The sequence below is a fragment of the Andrographis paniculata genome, unplaced genomic scaffold (assembly GCF_009805555.1).
Source record: "Andrographis paniculata isolate CXL003 unplaced genomic scaffold, ASM980555v1 Contig18END, whole genome shotgun sequence".
Classification (NCBI taxonomy): domain Eukaryota; kingdom Viridiplantae; phylum Streptophyta; class Magnoliopsida; order Lamiales; family Acanthaceae; genus Andrographis; species Andrographis paniculata.
In genome coordinates, this window is record NW_026137468.1 from 1,345,520 (window position 1) to 1,369,328 (window position 23,809).

A 23,809-nucleotide genomic window follows, 5' to 3' on the forward strand; every position below is an offset into this window, starting at 1 on the left:
TTGCTTTTTTTAGTATATTAGTGTAAAAAATAGTGACAATTGTATAATAATAATGAAAAAATAGAGATAGTTTTATGATGATATGATTATTTATGAAAATATTGTTTTGAGACAAACTAAACTATTGTATTGAGACGAAGGGTGTATTAAATAATATCTTTTTATTTAACAATACAAATAAATTTATAACTATAATTCCAACTTGCAAAATTTCATTTGTTTTTTTATTTTTTATGACGTGGGAGTTCATAGCCGCTACCCGAAAGTGCGCACTGAATAAATACTCACAGTCACAAATTCAAACCCTACACCATCAGGTCATCTTCGTTATTGTTTCTTTTAGCATTGCCAATTGTTGTAATTTTCATTTTCAAAGAAGTCAATGTCAAAATAAAATGGGATTGCCGATTATGCGCATTAAGTGACAAAAAAATAAATTATATATATGGAAATTGACGATAAAATGGAGAGACGAGATGATACGATACGAGATATTGATGTTGTGGGTTGATATGGTATTGTCACCGAGTCGTGGAAGTGTCGGTTGCGTGGTCAATGGTCACACTTTGAAACGGCGGCCGTACGTGTCGTTTTATTCATTCCTTTTTTACAATAAAAATCATTTTTTAACAAAATAGAGAAATAAAATAAAATTTATAAATATATATAAGTCAAGCGAAAATTTCATTTCCAGTTATACTGCCAGACATAATTTCTTAATAGACTTAAAATAAAAAAAATAAAAATGTAATAATAATAATAATAATAATAATAAAATCAGGTTAAAGGTAGATGCGAAGCGGCATTCACGCACAGGGAATTTTTGGTGTTGGTAAACCAAACACGCCTCTAACTCCGACCCGAATTGTGATACGACCCGAACCGAATAAATCTGATATGGAGCCCGCAATCTTCCACCGGGCCACACACACGCACGTGTGTGTGTGTGTTGGCAGCTAGGCTTGTAGTAATAATATTGATTGACACTTTACATTTCTGGTAAGAAAATAATTCAAAATAGAAGAAACAATAAATACGCCAATATTGAAAATGCTGTGTTGGCCTAAAATTGGATTCAAGACAATTTATTACACCTTGCAATATTTCTGAATTTATAAATAATTAAATATATTTATATATATATAAATATATAGTTTATTTTACTTTTGTCCCATCACATCACTCAAATAAAATAATAAATATGCATTTGTCCCTCCAATCAAATAATCTAATCTCCAAGTTATTTCAAATTATTCTACTTAATACTACTCACCTAAAGTTCATTGTTGAACTCAAATATTGCATTGGGACAGAGAGAATATTATTTTTCATTTTTTATTTTTAATAGGTAGAAACTAAAAATAATATTGGACTTTGTCATAAATCCACAAATACAATATTATCTCTTATATTCAACTTATTTAAAAAACAAAATACAAATACAGATCAAATGGTTGAATTCAGTTAAAATTAAATAAATGATTAAGATTAGTGCAAACAGTAAAAGTATAATTTAAATTATATTAACAACTACTCCCTCCGTCCACAAACTAATGTCCTATTTTTTTATTTGGAACGTCCAACAATTATTATACTATTTTTTTTTAAACACAAATTTTACATTTTTCTCCTTCATTCATTTATTACTTTAAATTTCTATTATACAATTAAGAAGGACAAATTTGTCCGGAACGTCCAACAATTATTATACTATTTTTTTTTTTAAACACAAATTTTACATTTTTCTCCTTCATTCATTTATTACTTTAAATTTCTATTATACAATTAAGAAGGACAAATTTGTCCATTCATAAAAAAAAATAATCACCTAAAAAAACGGTATAAATATTATATTTGATTTAGTGGGTTTAATATTAATATAGTTAATAAAAATGAACAATTAGATGGTTCTGTTTTGTTTGTGTTTAAGTTTAATTTTTTATTTAATATTATTTTTGTATGATATTTTTTAAAAAATAATAATATAATTATATGAAACTTTTTTCTTATATATACATGGTGTTTTAATTAACTTTTTTCTGCTTCGTTTGTGTTTCCAAACCAATTTTAACATTAACAGTCCTATGGTTTAAAATAAAATCATATTATTTATTTTTACAAAATATTATATTAAAATACAATTTAAATTTGGATTGTTTGTTTGTTTTTTAATTCATATCCAAATTTATATTATCCAATCTGCACAAAATACTTTATTTATTCTCATAAAATATTACATCATAATATTATCTAAATCAAATTTCAATCTCAAATCAAAAGCAAATTTCTAAAATTTGAGGTATATTTGTTTAGTATTTTAATTTAAAGTATTTTTTTTATATGAAATATAAAAAATTGTGTCAACAATATAAGAAATAATAATATTGATTTTTTTTATGAAAAAATAAAATAAAATAAAATGCATATGTTATATATTGAAAATGGTATATATGTGTGTGTATATATATATATTAGATAAATAAACCTTTTTATCTTCTATAAATTCACATAGTTATGTATAAATATATATTACTCCCTCTGTTTCAAAACTATAGTATGAGTTGTGTTTGACACGAGATTTAAAGAATATTGATATTATATTGATAGTGGGTAAAAAAAACGAGTAAAAGATGTTTTTGCCCTTGTGAGTTTATTAGTGTAAAAAATAGTGACAATTGTGTAATAATAGTAAAAAAGTAAAGGTAGTTTTATAGTGATATGATTATTTATATAAATGAGACAATTATTCTGGGACGGACAAAAAATGTAAATAAGACTATTATACTGGAACGGAGAGAGTAGTATATTTACAAGATAATGAATATATTTTTAATTAAACCATTATTAAATTATAATTCAATTAACAAATTACAATTAAATAATATACTCCATCCGTCCTAATAAAATAGTCTTATTTATCATTTTTGTCTGTTCCAAAACAATAATCTTATTTCCATGAATAACCATATCACCGTAAACCTACCCCTACTTTTTCATTTTTATTACACATTTGCCACTACTTTTTACTCTAATACACTCACTCACGCAAAAAAAATATTTTATCCATATTTTTTTAGCAACTAGCAATATAATATTAATATTTTTAAAATTTTGTGTTCAACCTAATTAAGACTATATTTATGGAACACAGGGAGTAGCATTTTACTACTCCCTCCATCCCACATAATTTGTCCATATTTTTTATTTTTGTCCATCCCACATAACTTGTCATTTTTATTTTTGAAAATATAATTATACACTTTAATTGCATTTTAAATTTTAAAATTTATAATTTTCTTAATTTTAATTAAACTATTTACTTATCATAATCTTATTTTATAATTATTTTTACTAAATAATAATTATTTTTACTAATATAATTTTTAATTACTTATTAATTATATTTTAGCTAAATTTTCATATTTACAGTAATACATCCATATTGTTGAGACGGACGGATTATATTATTTAACAGTCAAACTGAATTTAAAGTTACAACTCCCAAAATTGTTGTTTAACACTGAATATGTGAGGTTTTATTACTGAGCATGTGATGTGTATTTTAGAGCAATTCTTATTTGTAGTAAATCCATGTGATCTGTCACATCAATTAATGCGCCCACTTTGTAATACTAATAAAATCTCATCTCCCCAAACGGGCTTATCCATTTGGGCCCATTTTCAGGCCGGGCCCGTTTTCTCTTGGCTCAAACGTGTGCATTTGTGTATGATTTTTTATTTCTTCCATCCAGCTAAAATATACCTATTTTTAATTTAGGATGTCTAATTATAAAAGTAAATATTTTATTAAGTACTTCATATTAAAAAAAAATAAGAATAAAAATATCATTACAAAACTTTTGCTACCCGCTATAATTGAAATACTGGAATTTTTTAAACAACGTTTCAAAAGTAAATATTTACTTTTATTACCTAAACTAAAAATATTAATATTATATAAATAATAACGTGTTGAAAATATATTAAATAAAATACTTTTTAAAATACAATGTAATGAATATACCTTTAATATAACCATTATGAATTCTTGTAATAATAATTTTTTTTTTTTTTTTTTCATAAAAGATCCTGTCAAATTTTTATTTAAACAAAATTTTAAAATTAAATACAAATCAAACACACTATAAACATGTAATCATAGTGGATGAAATAATATATTATTATTATTCTTTATAAAACATTACTTAATTGTTACAAAGATTTTGGACCATGGGCCGATGGCCCAAAGCTTAGCATGCTATAATAGCTTGGGCCGATTAACATAGTCTTACAAAAGTTGGTCCATCATTTATAGTAAAAAAAATTAAGTTAAATTTGCAGTAAAAATAAAATAATAAAATAGAATAATCTTTCACCTAGTATTATACCTATCTTAATAAGATTTTGACAAGATTACATATTTGTATTTTCAATAAATTTAAATTAAAATATTTTCTAACAAATTATAAAAGTCAATTCAAATTAATATAAGTATATATATATATTTATGTCGAGCATAGCCAAAGCTAAAATAATATATTAACGAATTCATCGTTGAATAAAAATATCTAAATATAAATTAGGTTGTCCAAGATCGTCGTATTATTGGATGTAAAACTTGGTATATGCAAGGCCAAGTATTACAAGAATTTCGACATCGAAATAACATAAATGCACGACAAAATCACGAATCGCGATCAAGAGCATAAAAAACAAAAGAAAAAAAAAAAAACAAATAAGAACAATAAATAATTAGCGTAAGGACACGAGAAGCAATAATGAAGCCAAGAGAGGGGTTGTAATAATAGTGAAGGGCAAATCCCATCACCTTATATAAAGACGGTGTGTTGTGGGTTGGTTACGAAAGCGACTTCCATTTGCGCAAACAAGAATCGAGAATAGGACCCGTCCCATTGCCCGTATCTTCTTACAATCCACGGGATTGAGATGTCCGAGACTGGGACTCAGCCTCGATCGCAAAACTGATATCATTTATTTTTTGTGTCATTGTACTTGACATTCAAAATATTTTTATATTTGTATCATTTACTTTACAAATGTTATTGTATTTGTATTATAAGAGACTAATAGAAGTATTTTTTTTCATTTTTTCTTCATAATAATTAATATTAAAAAATCTATACGCAAAAAGCTTATGCTACTTTTTTTTTTTATTTATAGGAATCACACTAAAAAAAAAAAAAAAAAAAAAAACTAAAATCAAGACTTCTTACAAGGAAATCTGATTAATTTATAAACAGATATCGAATATATGTATTGAAACGTAGGTTAGAGATATGCGTAGACATAAGGGGAACGCGATGTCGACAAGTAGGAAAAGGAGAAGCGAATACACTAAGTAATAGAGCCCCCACTTTTTTGCCGCCCTCGTTCAACCACCTTATCTTATATATATATATATATAGTGACGAGGCGACGATATTTTTAAAATTTTAATTAACAAAATATTTTTTTCGCTGAATAGTAATTTTAATATATATATATTTATTTACAAAAGTTTGTACTAGAAGAAATATTTTGAATTTTTTTTTTAAAAAGTTTGTATATATTTGTGTATTTATACTATTTCATGTGTTATCAATCGATTTTATTTAATATTTATATTTGACGATGATTTACTATCGGAAAGAAAAGATGCCATGTGGTATATTGATAGTATAATACTTTTCAAGTATACAAGCTAATAAATAATAGGTACTACAATTTATTTATTTTGCATATAAAATTATAATTATATTTTTAATATATAAATTAAAATAGTCGATTTTTGTGGACCATTTAATATGGATATATTATTTGATTGCTCTTGCACATTTAATCTTGCATTAACTAAAGCGTGTTTGATTTTATTTTTATGTCTTTATATGTATTACTTATATATATATATATATTTAATATTAAAAAATATTGTAATAGTTTTTAATATAATTTATTTTCCATACAAAACATCTCATAACATATACACATAATTTTTTATTAAAGGAATTTAAATAAAAGATTGAAAAAAATACCGTGTGTTTGTTTTGTAAAATAATTTCAAAATGATATTTAACATATTTCTTTTGCAATTTTATCCTACCTTAAATAATACTCTCTCCGTCTCATAAAAGAATATCTATTTGCTTTTTGCACGTAGTTTTAAAAATATTAGTATTATATTAGAATATAAGTAGGAATAAAATAGAAATGACAGAAATAACCTTATTAGTATGTGTGATATAAATGTAATGACATTTGTGTAATATATTGTAAGTTGTAAGGGTATTTGTAATGTTAAGTAGACAATACAGTTACAAAAAAAGAAAATAAATACTTTGTTATGAAACAGATTAAAATAAAAAAATGAATACTTTGTTATGGGACAAAGAGACTATATATATATCATATAAAAGATACAATTAGCAACGAAACAAACTCTTCCTAAACCTATTTAAACTCATTGAGAAATGAACCAAATATTGAGGTCACATCACACCACACCTACAATAGTGGTAATTTAAATTCATACTACTTAAATGCAATACATAACTTAAGACATGGTTTAGGTAAAAATACAAAACATATATCAAACTCCACTATATGTGATGAATTATTACAAATATAGAAAAATAATAAAATATTATTATCAAATTCCCATTAAATAAAAACCATCAATTATATATATATATATATATACACAATTGTAATTTAATTAAATTATATATAATTCAATAAACTCCATGGATTGTGTTTAGTGATGTGGGCAACAACTTTGGTGGTGGTTTTTAAATGTGTGATGTAACAGGATTAATTTAATAATATTATTATTATTTTAATTTATTAGCAATTCTTAATAAAATTAATTTTTTGTTGGGTAGTTTGTGTGGATAAAAATTTTAAAATTCTATAAATAGAAATTGAAGAAAATAAAATACAGTGTAGAATTGTCCAAAAATGGCAAGTAGTACGCCTACGTGGCAACCTGTACACCAGTCGTAATTTCACCAGTATGAGTCACAGCAGTAGCCGACAACGGGACAGGCTCGGATTTGAGGCAGTGATATCTCCGTCGTTCCTGACCGTACACGTGTCCCTATTGTTCATAGGGCCCACCACATTGCGTTATACTCCACTTACCGGAATATTGCCCTTTGCGAAATCCCATAATTACCCCTTAGGTGACGTGGAGGGGTGAGGGTGTTTTGGTAATTGCAGCCCCACGTGGTGACTACAGTCATTTGGACTGTTGGGAGGGGTAGAATAGTCATTTCACAATGGGCAGGAGATGTAGAAATACTTGTATTGGAAGATTTGTTGGGGATATTTGTTTGGGGTAGGGTTTGGTTAATTTGACGATTCTCTCTCACTCGATTTCTGCGATTTTGGGGAAATGTTTTGGGGATTTTGTTTGGGGATTCGATTTTGGAGTTTTGTGAAGGATTGATCGGTGAAATGCAGGATATACATCAGATTGGTGGCGGCGGCGGCGGTGGAGGCGGTGGCGGAAGGTTTTTTGGCGGTGGAGATCGGCGGTTGCGGCCGCACAACCACGCGAACCACCAGGCTTTGAAGTGTCCGCGGTGCGATTCGTTGAACACCAAATTTTGTTACTATAACAACTATAATCTGTCTCAGCCTCGCCATTTCTGTAAGAGCTGCCGGAGGTACTGGACCAAAGGCGGCGTGCTGCGTAACGTTCCGGTCGGAGGAGGTTGCCGGAAGGCGAAGCGGTCGAAGCAGAGGAGCAGCGGCGGAGGAGGCGGAGGCGGAGGCGGCTCCGCCGCGGTTATTGTGGAAGGTGCGAGAGAGCGTAGCTCGAATGTTCAGACTTCGAGCAGCGAGAGCTCGAGCCTCTCCGCCGCGACGACCGCCACAACACCTTCCTCCGCCGCCGCCGCGGCGGAGGAAGGATCTGCTAGGACGAACATAGCGGCGAGTACGGCAGCGGTTTTCAATTTCGCTGATGCGAGGTTTATCAACGCAAACCCTAGCTTCAACCATCCGCCGATCGTGAGTCAGGCTTCGGACGGTCAGATCTTCGCGACAGAGAGCCTCGCGAGCCTGATGACGTCGCCGCCGGAGATGATGCCGTTCGGCGTGACCGGCATTCCGGCGCCGCCGCTTCCGCCGTACGAGCGGCAGCAACAGGGGAATCAGCCGCCGGAGAATTCCGACTGTCGGATTGTGGATCAAAGCGGTGGAGATGAGGCGTTTAAGATGCAAGAGATGAACGACGACGATGGACTCGCCGGAGCTCTAGACTGGGGAGGCGGCGGCGGCGGAGATCAAGGAGGGCTTTTTGATCTAACGGCTGCGGTTGATCCAGCGTACTGGAGTCAACATCAGTGGAGTGACAGTGATCATCAGTCCCTTAATTATCTGCCATAGCATATTGTAGTATAGTATATAGTATAGTGATGTGATGATTTAAATGATTTTAAATCTCACATTTCCTAACACCCTAAAATACTTAATTAAATGTATATGTTATATCTAGCCATATTTTTATTTTTATTTTATTTTTTTTGGTTTATGCTCAAGCATATAGATAAATATTTTCATATATGAAATACAAAGCTAACATTTGGGAAGAAGTTTGACTCTGTTCATTGAGTAGATTTTTTTTAATAGAATATACTATATATATTATATTTATATATAATGTTAAATAAATGTTATTGGTTCATATGATGTTAAATGTTTTATAAATTTTGGTTTGAGTTTCGTATTAAAATAATGTATGATTTGGTATTTAATGTATTTTTTTCGAAAAATATAGAGTTCAAATAGTAAAAATTTGGAATTTGGTGCAAAAGAAACCCTTAGATTTAGGATGAATTAATTGTTCTAATTGATAGCATAATTGATGTATAAATTTTTTGAAGGAAATATTTAGTTCTAAGTTATAACAAATGGAATTATCTCATATTTTTTTTTTTTTTTTAACATTAAAATCCGCAGCGGCTACTAGAAAGTGAACACCTAGTAAATCCCAGCCAAACTTAAAATTGTTTGCTTAAATTTGAGGATAGAATTATATATACTTTTAAATATTTTTATTACAAAATATAAAAAATTGTTGTAGTGGGATATATATTTTTTGGATTTCTTAAACTTTTAGAAGTATATATTTTTCTCATTATAGGATGCTTATATCATTAAAAAAATAATAATATTTTATTATAAAAATAGAATAAGTAAAAATACTAAAGAAATAATAAAAAATAATGTGATAGATAGAAAAAATTGTACTAAATTAATTATTATTACTTAAAATTGTAATAATAAAATTTTAAGTAAATGAAATTATTTTCTATAAATAAATATAACATAAGTTTAACGGATAACTAAAAAATAAAATTTAATATAATTACAACTGATGGAGGGAGTTGCATTGTTTCTGGATATAATAAGTTTAGGGTGTGTTCAATTATATAATTTTCTCAAATTTTTACTATTCATAAAATTATTTTTTTAAAAAAATATTAAATCAAAATTTTATTTCTAATTTTTTTATATTATATTAAAAATTAAATTTATATTCAAAATATCACATTATACAATTATTTAAATTTAAAAAAAAAAAACAATTTACTATCAAATTTCAAAGCAAAATTCAATCGTCCAAGCAAACATACCATGGGGATTTTATTATAAATCATGCTCATCCAAGTGTTTGTTTGTTGGATTTGAGTTTTGTATATTAAAATTTAATATTGAACTGATTTTTTAATTTAATATAAATATGTATTGATATAATATTTTAATATAAAATTATATTTTAATATAATATAATATAATAAATAAAAATAAATATTTAATTTAATATATTATGTATTAGTTAAATAAAATAATGACAAAAATTACATGCTAGTAGTCTTCCCAACAAATGTGTTTTTCTATATTTATTGTCTCCTAAAAAAGATATTTATTTATTTTTTGTATTTAAAAATTTCAATATTAGTATCATATATTTTATTATTTTGAATTATATATATATTTTTATAAAATATTATTTAAATATTAACTTAAAACAATTTTTTCAAACTCACCAAAAGTGTGACAAGAGAGGTGCCTACATTTTATATAAGAGCAAAAGTCAAATATTACACGACATAAGTAGTTATTCATTATTTTAAATTAAATGTATTATTTATTATAATATTAATATTAATAATAAAAATAAAAAATTATAATTAAATATTTCTTAGACTAAATAAATCAAGCACGAGTAAATCCAAAGTTCCAAATAAACAACTTATTACGAGACAAATATTTGTGTCACGACACGCATTCATAGTTATTTGAAAAATATATTTTGACGGACATTGAAGATTGAGTTGCCGAAATTTAAAATACATATATCTAATTTATATTTTATTATTTCAATTTTTTTATTATATAATTATTATTTAATTCAAAATAACTGCAACGAAATTTCAAAACAATACAACATGAATTTGATTTTGTTGTCCAGCTATCAAATACTATTCATTATGACTTTCTTATTTTGTGGGGGGCCTGCCCCAAAATCAGTTTAATAATAATAATAATAATAATAATAATAATAATAATAATAATAATAGTATTTTGAATTTTTATTATTTTTAATTATATAATAATAGTTTTTAATAAAAAATTAAATATACACATTATTAAAAATTTATATTTATTTAAAATTTTAACTTCCTCCGTCCCATAAATATAGTCTTAATTGAGTTGGACACATAATTTAAGGAATATTGATATTATATTGGTAGTTGCTAAAAAGTATGGATAAAAGATATTTTTGCCATTTTGAGTGCATTAGTGTAAAAAGTAGTGACAATTGTGTATAAAAATGAAAAAGTATGAGTAGTTTTATGGTGATATAATTATTTATAGAAATAAGACTATTATTTTAGGACGTACAAAAATGGTAAACAAAACTGTTGTATTAAAACTGTGGGAGAGAGTAGTTTTTATTGTGAAATTATTGTATTATTCTCCTATTGCTAATAAAAAAATATTATTATTAAATTTTTATAAAATATTATATAAAAAATTACTGTTTAAATAAATATTAAATTGAAAATAATTTCAAATCGCAACTAAACTTCATTAGTGAAAGTTACAGGTAAGTACGTTTCATTGATTTTTTTAAAGCGTACGACTTATTTTTAATATTTTCTAGGTTTTGACTTTATATTTTAAATATAAACTATATACACATTTTTTATTATTTTTTATATACAATTAATTTATTATTATTTACATGCATATACTTCATTCATTTCAAAATAATATGGACATTTAAGTTGCACACGAGAATCAAAGAATAATAATTCCTTAGTCCCGCAAGAAGATTACTATGGTCTTTTTGCGCGTTAATTTTTTAATATTAATTATTATATCAATATGTAGTAAAAATTAAAAAAAAAATACTTTTATTAGTGTCTTATAATACAAATACAATAATATTTTTCGAGTAAATTATTCAAATATAAATATATTTTTAATGTTAAGTCAATGACGCAAAAACCAAATAACCTTCTTGTGGGACGGAGGAAGTAGTATTTTGTTAACAATGAATGTAAAAGTGTTTCTAAAAATCAAAATATCTCTGCTTTATATAATTATTATGAAAAAGTGGAGATAGTTTTGTAAAAAAGTGGGGAGATAGTTACCAAAATGGAAATAAGACTATTGTTTTGGAACATACGAAAATGACAAAATAAAACTATTATTTTGAGACGGAGGAAATATTTTTTTCTATTAATTATAAAAATACTTCAAAACAAGAAGTTAAAAACAAAATAACTATACTCCATTCGTCCGACTTCAAGGATCTCATTTACATTTTATATCATTTTAATTAATATTAAAAATATTTTTATATTTCTATAATTTTTTTGCACAAATGTCATTATAATAGTATTACAAGACATTAATAAAATTTTTTTTGCCATTTTTTAATTTATATTATATTTTTATATAACAATCAATATTCAAATATTAACACACAAAAAAATAAATAAAATCTTATAATCGAACGGAGATAATATTATATTACCAAACCTAAAATATGCAACGTAGAGTCGGAGTCATGGATTATTAAAAAATATAGATAAAAAATTAAAAACAAATTATTTTATTTAAATAAATATAAAAAGAAATGAGTGAACACGGATGGAACAATAAATTAATTATAAGGTAAGCAATAAGAGTTGTATGTATCGGCGTCATAAATGCGAATGGGACGTTGTTAACACAATAATTAATTAATTAATTAATATAGGGCGGTGTCGTACGGACAAGGGGGGAAGAAGTGTATTCTCTATTCTGTCATGTGGTCGGTCGGCGGTGGGGCCCACCGGTCTCCTCATGCTTTCGTGTCGGAATTTAATTGGAGGGCTGTCGGAATCATCTGAGCCGTTGGATGTCTGGGGAGATCAACGGTAGGAGATCGTCCATGTCCTGTGGCTGTGGCGTCCCTGTCCAGACGGTTTCAGTTTTGTCCTATTCTCTGTTCAAATAATATTAATAATAATAAAATAATGATAACTGTACATAGATTGGGCTCGTAATTATATAAATGGGCCTTGCCCGTTAATATAGGGCCTTTTAAACAATTTGATGAAATATTTTTTTAGCATAACTCCCTCCGTCTCAAATACCGTGTCTGCTACATTGTTGTAGACACGGTATTTTAAAAGGGGTGTAATTAGTAGATAATTAAAAATGTATTACTAAAAATAATTATCTTATAATATAAATAATTATACATTAAGATAAAGATAACTAATTAGTTTAATTAAAATTAAAAAAATAAAATTAAAAAATTTAAAATAAGATTAAAGTGTGTAATTATTTTCCAAACGACAACATGGACATGGTATCTGGGACGGAGGGAGTATTATTTTTATATACATATTTTTTAGAGTAAAAATCATTTTTGGTCCCATTCAATATCAAAATTATCAATTTTGGTCCAATTCGAAAAAATTATTAATTTTAGTCTCACTTAAATGAAAATTTATCAATTTTAGTCCCAAAATAGTTGACTGGGACTGAACACGGCCGTGTTGGTCTCAATACGGTTGTGTTGATTACCCTGCACTTCTGAACACGGTCGTGTTCATGCCCGTGTTCTGAACACAGCCATATTCTTGCCCATGTTCTCAAATATTAAATTTTTTTTATATATTTTAAAAATATTAAAAATTGATTATTTTTTATATTATAAAATAATTGTAAAAAATATTTTTGTTAAATTATAAATATATATATCAAATAATTTTAACCAAAAAGTGAAAATAATAATAAATATGACCTACAATATGATTATATTGAAAACATGGTCGTGAATATGTGCTAGAACATGGCTGTGTTGAGAACATAGGCTGGAACATGGCCTAGAACATGGCTGTGTTGAGAATATGGACAGAACAATGACTGTGTTCAGAACATGGGCAGGACCACGGCCGTGTTCAGAAGTGCAAAGTAATCAACACAGCCGTGTTGAGACGAACACGGCCGTGTTGGCTACCTGGGACGCCCAGTCACCTTTTGAGTCATCCAACACGGCCGTGTTGTCTCAACATGGCCGTGTTGGCTGCCTGGGACGCCCAGTCACCTTCTGAGTCATCCAACACGGCCGTGTTCAAGACAACACGGCCGTGTTCAGTCCCAGTCAACCATTTTGAGATTAAAATTGATAAATATTCATTTGAGTGGGACTAAAATTGATAATTGTTTTTAATGGAACCAAAATTGATAATTTTGATATTGAATAAGACCAAAAATAATTTTTACTCTATTTTTTAACATTGCATGTACTGTAGTAATTATTCTTTTTTTTTTTAATCAATATAAAATATTACATTATCTATTTAGAAACTTTATAGGAAAACTATACTCCATCCATCCCACATATGGTGAGACATTTAATTTTCGATACAAGAATTTAACTTGATAGTATTTAGTAGAATAAATTAAGAATTAGGTAATGTCACGAGAGAAAAATATACATATATTTATTTATTTTTATTTGAGTGATGTAATAAGATAAATTATAGTTAATTATTTTTATTTTGAAAATATTATAAAATATGTAGAATAAACCAAAATAAAAATATTGCAAGATAGGCTAGAGTTGATACCGAGGGAGTATTTTATATTCAAAACATTCAACAAATATCTATAATCTATTTAAAATATTATATCAAAATCCATTTTCATTCAAATTATTTACACTTTTCGAACAATAGAAGATATAGAGGAATACAACAATTTTTCATATTTTATTTTATTTTACCAAAGACTCCTTCAATAATCTTTATTTTGGATTTCAAAATTTGATGAAATACATGGTGTTGCATCAACACCAACAATAAAAACTAAAAACATATAGAGAAAAAAATCCAAAAAGAACACATCCTTACAATAATTTTTTTTTTTTTTGAAGAAAATGAAAATAATTATTGCCGGGGAAATATAGGTGAGAAGAACTGCCTTCCAACATAATTTTTTTTTTTTTTTGATTGTCATGATACTTACTTGTTTTTTTCACTACTGGATTCTTCTTACCACGCTCACTCGATTAAGGTTCTTTCAATTAATTGCTCGCCGACAAATTAACGAACAATTAACCTTCGAAAAAATTCGAATGGGAGACAATGATCTTGATCAGAATAGGACAATGAATTGGTAACTCACTAATTGGCTTCATTACGGTGATGTCTCAATGTGCTCGCCATCGGAGATCTTCCCTCATGGTTGCATAGTTTATGTGAAAATTCTGACATAAATTCAACATATGATTCAAACCTACATATAATTCTGAAATAAACTCACCATAAGATCCAAACTTATATAGATATTAGTATAATTCCAAAATAAAATTCAGCATATAATCCAAACATGTTCAAATATAATATTATAGTTCAATATATTTTATAAATATGTTCATATCTCAACATATATACTTTAAAATAAATTCAACATATTCGATAGTATAGTTCACTATATTTTATAAATGGTTAACACACATATTTATACCTATTTATAAACAAAATTATTTCCCACTTCTAAAATATCAAATAAAACTCGTCATATATATTAATAACTATTTATACCAGGTTCAAACTATCTCAAATCTCAAATCCAAACAAATACCTTAAAACAATTCAAACCCTAGTACATAGAACTATCCAAATGCAAGAAGATCATAAGACCAAACCTTAAATGTCGAACACAAGCAAAATTAGTTTCCCAAAGTCGCAAAAGGGACTACAAATACATAACAATACATACGCGAAATAAAATTTAAATTAAAAGTGATCGATTTAAAACCTACAACAATAGTATAGTTTAGCACAAGTTGCCTCTTCCTCTCTGTCTGGTTTGGGCAGGTGAACAGGGCTGCCAATCCATTCTACCCCCAACCTGCATTCGGACATCATCGTACGAAATCAAAATCGAACAAAAACAATGAATTATCAATGCTCTATATAGCTAATGCTCAATTTTATTTATTTTTTTAAAAAAATTACTTACTCCGGGAAGGAAAATGAGCTGGCGCTGCTAGTGCCGGACGATCTATTAGAGCCACAAGAGTCGTCTACAAGATGATCGATTTTGTTTGGGCGAGGTGTGTTGGGATCTTTTCCTTTGCCTTTTTCTTCATCCTGTCATAAATTTAGGGTTAGTTGTCTTATTTCTTTCTTGAGTTTTGTGTGTTCGAATTAGGATACCTTGTTTGTGTCCGAGATTAAAATCCCCTTGCCATTTGTAATAGCTTTGTTTTTGTCTTGATTCGGCATCATTACTCTCTTCGAATCATTTCTAAGCTCGAAACCTTCCTTGTAAATCAACTAGAGAACCCGAAAGGGGGAAAAGTGTCCAAAAAGAAAAGATGATTAAAAATGTAATACTATTTAAGAAAAGATTATTCAAAAATAATAATAGTCAACATTTGAGCTATACATGTATAACTTGAATGTTAATTAATCATGTACAGTAAACATACTGAATGACAATAAAAAAAATTTAACCTAAACAAAGATTCGACAAAAATATCTTTGAATCGAAGGACTTAGGTTTTATTTCCTAATTAATACTACCTTCCTTACTATAAAGTATACTTCGAATACTGATTAGTCATGTATAGTAATAGTTAGATTAACCTAAACAAAACTTTGACAAATATTAATTAACCATGTCCAATAAACAGACTGAATAACAAGGACAAAAAAATTAAATTAACCTAAATTATACTTCGAACGTACAATGAACATACTATACAGATAACAACGGCAATAATAAAATAAAATTTAAATTAAAATAAGTCATACTTCGAATATTAATTAATCATGTAAGCGAACATACTAAATCGACAACAACGACAAAAAAACAATAAATTAACTTAAATAAAAATGGTCACAAAACCCTTGAATCGAAGCATTTAGATTTTATTTACTACTTCAACCGAACGACAACAAAAAAATATTAAATTACCCTAAGCAAAAGCTCGAAAAACATTAATTAATTAATAATGCATAGTAAACACGTGTAAGATATATATTAACATATATATATATATATATAAAGGTTCGACAAAAAAACCTTTTTGCTGATAGGCCTCAATGAAGCTGCATCAATTGGGGCGCGGCATCGTTGGCAGACACAACGTGACGGCAGCTGCTGCTGCGACGATTGTGCACCATCATCCATTACATCGATTTGTCCATTCTCCTTAAATCGAAAAACTATGTAATCTTTGTCTGAAAACCGGGGACTGCCTCGACTGAGATCAGTTCTTTGTGGTGATGGTGAGTTCGACAGCTGCTTCTCAGGCTCTTTCTCACCTCTCATGTCTTTTTTCGACGCCGCCGCAGTTTCCTCGGAGATCATAGGTTGTCTGCTGCTTAAGGTTTGGGGCTCCTCTTCCTCATCTGAAGAAAAAAAAAAAAAAAACATTTACAGAAAGTCATTAATTAGGGTTTTTTCTTACACACTGACTGATTAGGGTTTTGGTATTCATGAAAATTTGGGGTTTGTTTATGGAACTATTCAATCATTAAATTTCACTTTGAAAATATACAAATAAATGTTATATCCAACAACTATTTTATTTCCAAATAACATTAACCAAAACTTCCACATATATTTTTTTTAAAGTTGGGATTTTTTTTTAAGAAAAAAAATTGCATCTTGTAACTATTTTTTCTTATAAAACACTTTATCAAATATCAATTTTTTATTATTTTAAATATATATAGATTAAAGTATGATTCTCCTTAAAACTGAATGATCAAACTAGGGCTTTTAGAGGCAAATGAAGAACATGGCAATACAGCGTAAGTTTTTTTTTTTTTTTTTTCTTTCGAATAGCACTAATACACAAATAAACAAATACATACACACACGGATATTGTATCTATCTATATCATTCATATATATATATAGAGAGAGAAAGAGAGAGAGAGAGAGAGAGGGGGGGGGGGGGGGGGGGGGGATTACCTAGATTGGGGAATCCGCAGGAGTAAAAACACGAAGCTAAGTCCTTGACGCTGCATCGGATCAACTTGGGAGAAACCATATCTTGTTTGTCTGAACTTGATCAGTGATCTGAGGTGAAAACTAGGGTTTCAGATCGATCGAATCGATCACAGACAAGATAATTAGTTGAGATGAGATGAGATGAGATTTTGAAATTTTGAAAATGGGGAAGATGATGGAGATGATGAAATTCAAAAATCAAAATTAATTAATAACCAGAGCATTATATATCTGTCTATGTATGTATGTATACTGTATAGGAGGGGGTGGGGGTGGGGGTGGGGGTGGGGGTGGGGAAGTTATAACGTTAATTTTGGGGGAGAGCAGTTTAAAGGAAACGTGGGGGTTTATAAGGAAACTAATTTACCATTTGTACATTGTTTTATTTCTTTATTAATCCCAATCTCATATATATACATAAATATATATATATATGTTTTAAATATTTGGTTCGAAACATTTTATGATGTCGCAATGTATAATTGTAATTCACATATCATTTAGTACTTGTTCGACAGTATGTATATATAATATTCTCCGTCCCAAGTCAAATTATCATTTTTATTATTTTCGTATATTCCATCTATTTTAGTAAGAGCAATAATTTTTTTTTTTTAAAAAAAACTATTATTTTTTATCTAAATTATAAATATACTATTTACATATAACAAAGACAAAAATATCAAAACATTTTATTTTTTCTTTTACCGTAAAATCCCAAAAAGGTATATTCATTAAATTATAATTTAATCATCATCATCATCATCATCATCATAATTATTATTATTATTATTATTATTACTCACTCGCCCACATATTATGTCATACTTTTTATTTTCGTTCATCTCATATATTATGTTACTTTCTATTTTTCAAGAATATTTTACATTTTAATTATATTTTAAATTTTATAATTTAATTTTTTTAAATTAATTAGTTATTTTAATTTTAATTTGTAATTATTTATGTTATATTGTAATTAATTTTACTAATATATTTTTAATTATTTACTAATTATATCTCTGTTAAATTCCCATATTTACAGTAAACATGACACCATAATTGAAACGGAGGAAGTATTATTATTATTATTATTATTATTATTATTAACACAAATATATAGATGTTTTTCAACAATAATAAATTAGTATAGTTTTTTTGTGTAGAGTACACGGGTGTATTATATTGGAGTTAGTTATTATTATTATTTTTTATTACATAATTATTGCAATTATTTATAAAAATATATTATTTTTTTATATATAAAATATTAATTTAAAATTATTATTTAAATCAGCAAATATTATTAAACTCCAATCACACCCTATGTATATCTTTACTTTTATTATTATTATTATTACAAAATAAATAGTATTGTAACAAAAAATAAACATTAGATATACAGGGAATATTTGATTAAAGAAATTTTACTCTAAATAAAAAACACAAGTGAATACACTTTAAATGAATGGAGGTTTTGCTTGTGATTTCATACATATTTTTCACTTTCAATCTACTATATCCGTCGTGTAAATATGTGCTCATTTGACTGGGTACAAATTTTAATAAAAGTGAGTAATAATAGTTACTTTTTCATTTTATAGTAAAAAAATTATATAAATATAATAATATTTTACTTAAAAGGGAAATGAGAATATTTTTCAATGACAACCCAAAAAGGAAAGTTTTTACTTAAAAGGGAAACGAGAATATTTTTTAATGACAATCCAAAAAGAAAAATGAGCATAAAATTGAATGACGAAGGGAGTATAAAATTCTTAAAAAAGATATAAATAAAAGTAAATTATTTGAGTATTTATAATAGAAAGCTAATATAAATTTAATGAATGTATACCACATTCAAAGAATATGGGGATATGTAGAGGTTTATTTTTATTTTTATTTTGGGTACTTTGATTTATATTTGAAATATGTTAGGTGGAAATAAATATTCGACAAAATATTATGAATAAATATCGAGTATTAGTATATCAAATAATTATTTAATATAAAATAAACAAATTTATTTTTTTCTTTCTATTTTTTATTATTCAATATATATATATATTTTAAAAAATTACATATAACGTTTATTTTTCATACAAAATAGTAATAATTTTATATTTAATTTTTTTTAATGTGATATTTTAAATTGAAAATAAATATTTTTATAATACTATCTTTTAAACAAGTTATTATTAATTAATATTATCAAAACTTAAATGTATATATAAATATGGATTAAAATAAAAGTAAAAATCCAACCATACAAACTTTTATAATTTTTGAGGATGAGGTTGGTTGCAAGTTGGATGTATGGTTATAAGTTGAGTTTTACTTATATAATATATTTGATTAATTAAGAATAAATTAAATATATATTTTAAATGTTTTTTAAACTATATTTTAATAAAAAAACAATATTCAGTCTAAATATCATTAGAATAAAATTGTAAGTATAAATAACTTATATAAATATATTTATGTATTTAAGAACCAAATCTATTTATTTAATATAACATTTTGATATTCTTTTGCTATTTCTTTTTCATGATGATGATAAATGGTGTACTTTTTTTTTTTATAAAAATAATATTTTCTTAAAATATTTTATAAAAAATAATATATTTTATTATAATAGTTTTAAAAAATTATAAGAGAGTGTAATTCATTGCATTTGGGAAGTAATTCAAAGTGTATTTGCTTGTGATTATAGATTAAAATTATCATTATTTGTAATTTTCAATAAAAATATAATTTTTATTTTAAATAAAATATTACATCAACATATTTTTTCATAAATTTAAATTAACACCATATTTTGAATTAATTTTAAATAATCAATAATTAATAATTGAACGTCGAGAATATATGGGTTTGTTTACTTAACAATTTTTCGCTTATTTGTCACTATTAATTTTTCGACAAATATTACATCAAATACATTTTTTTTTTCTCAAAAAATATTAAATCAAATACTAATTTTTATTCTTTTTAAAAAAATTTCAAAACTCTCCAAAAACCTCTGTCTAAACGTAGCCTATAATTCCGATGTGTTTTGGACGTCAGTGACTTTTAACTGTGTTTTTGTTGGTTGATTTTTTTTTCTTTAATTATTGAAACTATAGAAATTTGAATGAAAAAATATTATTATTTTATTAAAAAAAATATTCAATACAAAATATTGATTAGACAATAATTTAATTAAAAAGTGTATAGTAAAAGATAATTTCTAGATGATATTTTTAAAGGAATCATTTTATATTATGTATATTTTTTAAATACTAAAATTTTAAATAAGAACACTTTATAATTAAATATAAACATGTGTTTATATGGCATGTATATAAAAAAAATTGATTATTTTCTTTGAGTTTTGTGTAAGTAGTTGTACAATTTTTTTTTTTTTAAAAAAAATATTATAAACAATATTGGATCTGGAATTTTTACACTATTTTCAATTAAAATTATAAAAATATATAATATATACATACATCTATACCATATATAAGATATACATCATTTATCGATTTATAAAAAATTAACAATTTAAATATTTCTCCGTCTCACCTAATTTGTTTATTATTTTTATTTTCGACTATCCATATAATTTAATAATTAATTTTTAAAAATATAATTATATATTTTAATCATATTTTAAAATTCATAATTTATATATATATTATTTTAATTAAACTATTTAATTATCTTAATTTTAATAATTTTTTTTTAATACATTTCTTAATTACTACATTACCTAAAATTTCATACCCCAATTAATATTTTTTATATCAAATATAAAAAATATCATATAATTAATATAAAAATTCATATTTTATATTAAATAATTAATTTCCATGTAATTTTTGTACGTTCAACTCAAATATAAGGTTTTTTTTTGTTTTTTTTTCTTTTATATATTTATACTTTACACAATTTTACAAATAATACTATTAAAATATAAATGAATTTTTAACTACAAAATTATTTTTTACAATATTAGTAAGGAATCTTTATTGAAATGTTTTTTTTTTTTTTTTTTTTTTTTTCTAATTATAATAATAGTCTTAATTTTTATTTTATTTATTTTTCCCTCCAATCAAGGGCGTCACGCACTGAGCCCTTCTTCACGTGCACTCCTCCGTGGATCATTCGTGGCGGCGGCGACGGCGGTAAACTCGTAGGTAGGTGTCGGCGGTTATGGGTTGGGCAATAGCACTGCACGGCGGCGCCGGTGACATCCCACGGTCCATGCCTTCGAATCGCCTTGAGCCGCGTAAAGCCGCTCTGCACTACTGCCTCCAGATCGGCGTCGAAGCTCTCAAGGCTGGTCGATCGCCGTTGGACGTCGTTGAGCTTGTCGTACGTCCGAATCGATCCTAACTGTTTACGAATTCGTCTGCGCCATAGCTGTATCTGCTGATCTTCTTCGGTTTATACCTTTCTAATGATGATTGATGCATAAACATATTTTAGCAATTTTGTTCTAATTTTGCCCTAATTTTGACATAGAAACTGTGCTTAGAGAAACTGCTTGTCGATTGTGATGCAGTTTATGTTTCAATTCAGTTTCGGCAAACAAATTTATCTGATGGATAGCTTCTTAGCTTCTCCGGAGATGAATTCAGCAGATTGATTATATATATATAGGTTTCTTAGTTTCCATGGATGAAATGAGTGAAACTTGACTGTCTATAGTTCATCTAATTTCGAAATATTTTACAGGTCTGTGCACTTGAAGACAATCCTAATTTCAATGCCGGAAAAGGATCTGTGTTGACAGGGAAAGGAACAGTCGAAATGGAAGCTTGTATCATGGATGGAAACACGAAGAGCTGCGGAGCTGTCTCCGGCGTTAGTACAGTTAAAAACGCCATATCTCTGGCAAGGCTTGTTATGGAAAAGACTCCTCATATCTATCTTGGATTCGAAGGAGCCGAGGAATTTGCAAGGGAGCAAGTTAGATACAATTTCAATCTATCAGTTCTATTTCATATTGTTTCATGTTCATTTGAGTCGATGGATAGTTTTCGCCTTCTTTATGATCTTTGATGAATTGCTCTGTTTGATTTGATCATCTAAGGATTTCTACATTCGATGATAAGGAGTTTCTTTGTTTTTCTTGTGAAGGGCATTGAGGTTGTCGATTCGAGCCATTTCATAACTCTGGAAAACATCGAGAGATTGAAACAAGCAAAGGAAGCTAACAGGGTTCAGGTATGCTTATTGAATAGCTCTGTAATTTGTTCTGTGTTCAATCATGTCGATTCTTCTCTGATCGATCACTCAATTCTTGTGAAGTCTCATTACAAAAAATAGAGATAAGAATTTAGATTAGTTTAACACATATGTTGTCATTTTGATCTCCGGGAGTTCGACTAATAGAGTCCTTGATGCCTTTATGTTCTTGTAGATTGATTTTACGCAACCAATCCATCAAGAACTCAAAGACGGGCCAAAAGGGGATCAAATCGGGACCGTTGGATGTGTCGCCGTAGATGGCGAGGGAAATCTAGCTGCTGCTACATCTACCGGTGGATTAGTAAACAAAATGGTGGGGAGAATCGGCGATACACCTATTATTGGGGCAGGGACCTACGCGAACAAATTGTGCGCGGTTTCTGCGACGGGGAAAGGCGAGGCTATAATTCGCGGGACTGTGGGGAGAGAAGTGGCTGCTCTTATGGAGTACAAAGGGCTCTCTCTGAATGAAGCGACGAGCTACGTCGTGAAGGAGTGCACGCCCAAATTCACGACAGGGGTGATCGCTGTGTCTGCGTCTGGAGAAGTTGCGATGTCTTATAACACGGTGGGCATGTTCAGGGCTTGCGCCACGGAAGATGGGTATACTGAAGTTGGGATATGGGCGGGCGACGAGTAGGTACGGTATCTCTATCGATGTATTTTATTCGGGTAATTCTTGGATGTGTTTGTGGCTTTTAGACTTGAAGATTGTGTCTTTGTAGTAGGGATTATGTTTGGTTTCAAGTGTTGTTCTGTTTGATGGTTTTGAATTTGATGAACTTAAAATAAATGGATTTGAAAGGGAATAGTATTAAGTGATGCAATAGAAGTTTTTCTAACATTGTAGATTTGAAATGAAATTGACTATATTGTCACCACACACTATCCATACAAAGTGTTCACTCAAAACTATCGAATCAAATACATAAATATTTATATTACACTAAATATTATTTTCTGTCCTAACTCAAAATAGTATGTATTTCGTTGTCCAAAACTCAAAATATCATTTTTACCATTTTCG

The 23,809-nt window shown here is 27.5% G+C and overlaps 3 protein-coding genes across 3 annotated transcripts; 2 read left to right on the forward strand and 1 right to left on the reverse strand.

Moving 5' to 3' along the window:
* The first annotated feature begins 7,314 nt into the window (after positions 1-7,314).
* On the forward strand, positions 7,315-8,496 carry LOC127266039 (dof zinc finger protein DOF5.4-like). Its single transcript, XM_051296122.1, has one exon. It carries the CDS (start codon positions 7,453-7,455, stop codon positions 8,386-8,388), a length of 936 nt encoding a protein of 311 aa, XP_051152079.1. The 5' UTR covers positions 7,315-7,452; the 3' UTR covers positions 8,389-8,496.
* Positions 8,497-15,187: 6,691 nt separating this feature from the next.
* LOC127239294 (protein BREAKING OF ASYMMETRY IN THE STOMATAL LINEAGE-like) lies at positions 15,188-17,581 on the reverse strand. Its single transcript, XM_051257379.1, has 6 exons — positions 17,503-17,581; positions 16,606-16,934; positions 15,735-15,854; positions 15,538-15,668; positions 15,366-15,426; positions 15,188-15,220 (listed from the first exon to the last, which is right to left on the reverse strand). Exons 1-6 carry the CDS (start codon positions 17,579-17,581, stop codon positions 15,188-15,190), a joined length of 753 nt encoding a protein of 250 aa, XP_051113336.1.
* Positions 17,582-21,642: 4,061 nt separating this feature from the next.
* Positions 21,643-23,591, forward strand: LOC127241586 (isoaspartyl peptidase/L-asparaginase 1). The gene is made up of 4 exons (XM_051260715.1): positions 21,643-21,903; positions 22,267-22,500; positions 22,672-22,758; positions 22,955-23,591. Exons 1-4 carry the CDS (start codon positions 21,742-21,744, stop codon positions 23,420-23,422), a joined length of 951 nt encoding a protein of 316 aa, XP_051116672.1. The 5' UTR covers positions 21,643-21,741; the 3' UTR covers positions 23,423-23,591.
* The last annotated feature ends 218 nt before the right edge of the window (positions 23,592-23,809 follow it).

What these genes read in the sequence shown, in the direction of transcription:
- LOC127239294 (XM_051257379.1), bottom strand. Translation starts at nt 17,581, where the DNA reads ATGGTTTCTCCCAAGTTGATCCGATGCAGCGTCAAGGACTTAGCTTCG. An exon ending in CTGCGGATTCCCCAATCTAG is followed by an intron (nt 16,935 to 17,502) that starts GTAATCCCCCCC and finishes TTTTTTCTTCAG; the next exon opens with ATGAGGAAGAGGAGCCCCAA. An exon ending in AGCTCATTTTCCTTCCCGGA is followed by an intron (nt 15,427 to 15,537) that starts GTAAGTAATTTT and finishes GTCCGAATGCAG; the next exon opens with GTTGGGGGTAGAATGGATTG.
- LOC127266039 (XM_051296122.1), top strand. Translation starts at nt 7,453, where the DNA reads ATGCAGGATATACATCAGATTGGTGGCGGCGGCGGCGGTGGAGGCGGT.
- LOC127241586 (XM_051260715.1), top strand. Translation starts at nt 21,742, where the DNA reads ATGGGTTGGGCAATAGCACTGCACGGCGGCGCCGGTGACATCCCACGG. An exon ending in AGGAATTTGCAAGGGAGCAA is followed by an intron (nt 22,501 to 22,671) that starts GTTAGATACAAT and finishes TTTCTTGTGAAG; the next exon opens with GGCATTGAGGTTGTCGATTC. An exon ending in AGGAAGCTAACAGGGTTCAG is followed by an intron (nt 22,759 to 22,954) that starts GTATGCTTATTG and finishes ATGTTCTTGTAG; the next exon opens with ATTGATTTTACGCAACCAAT.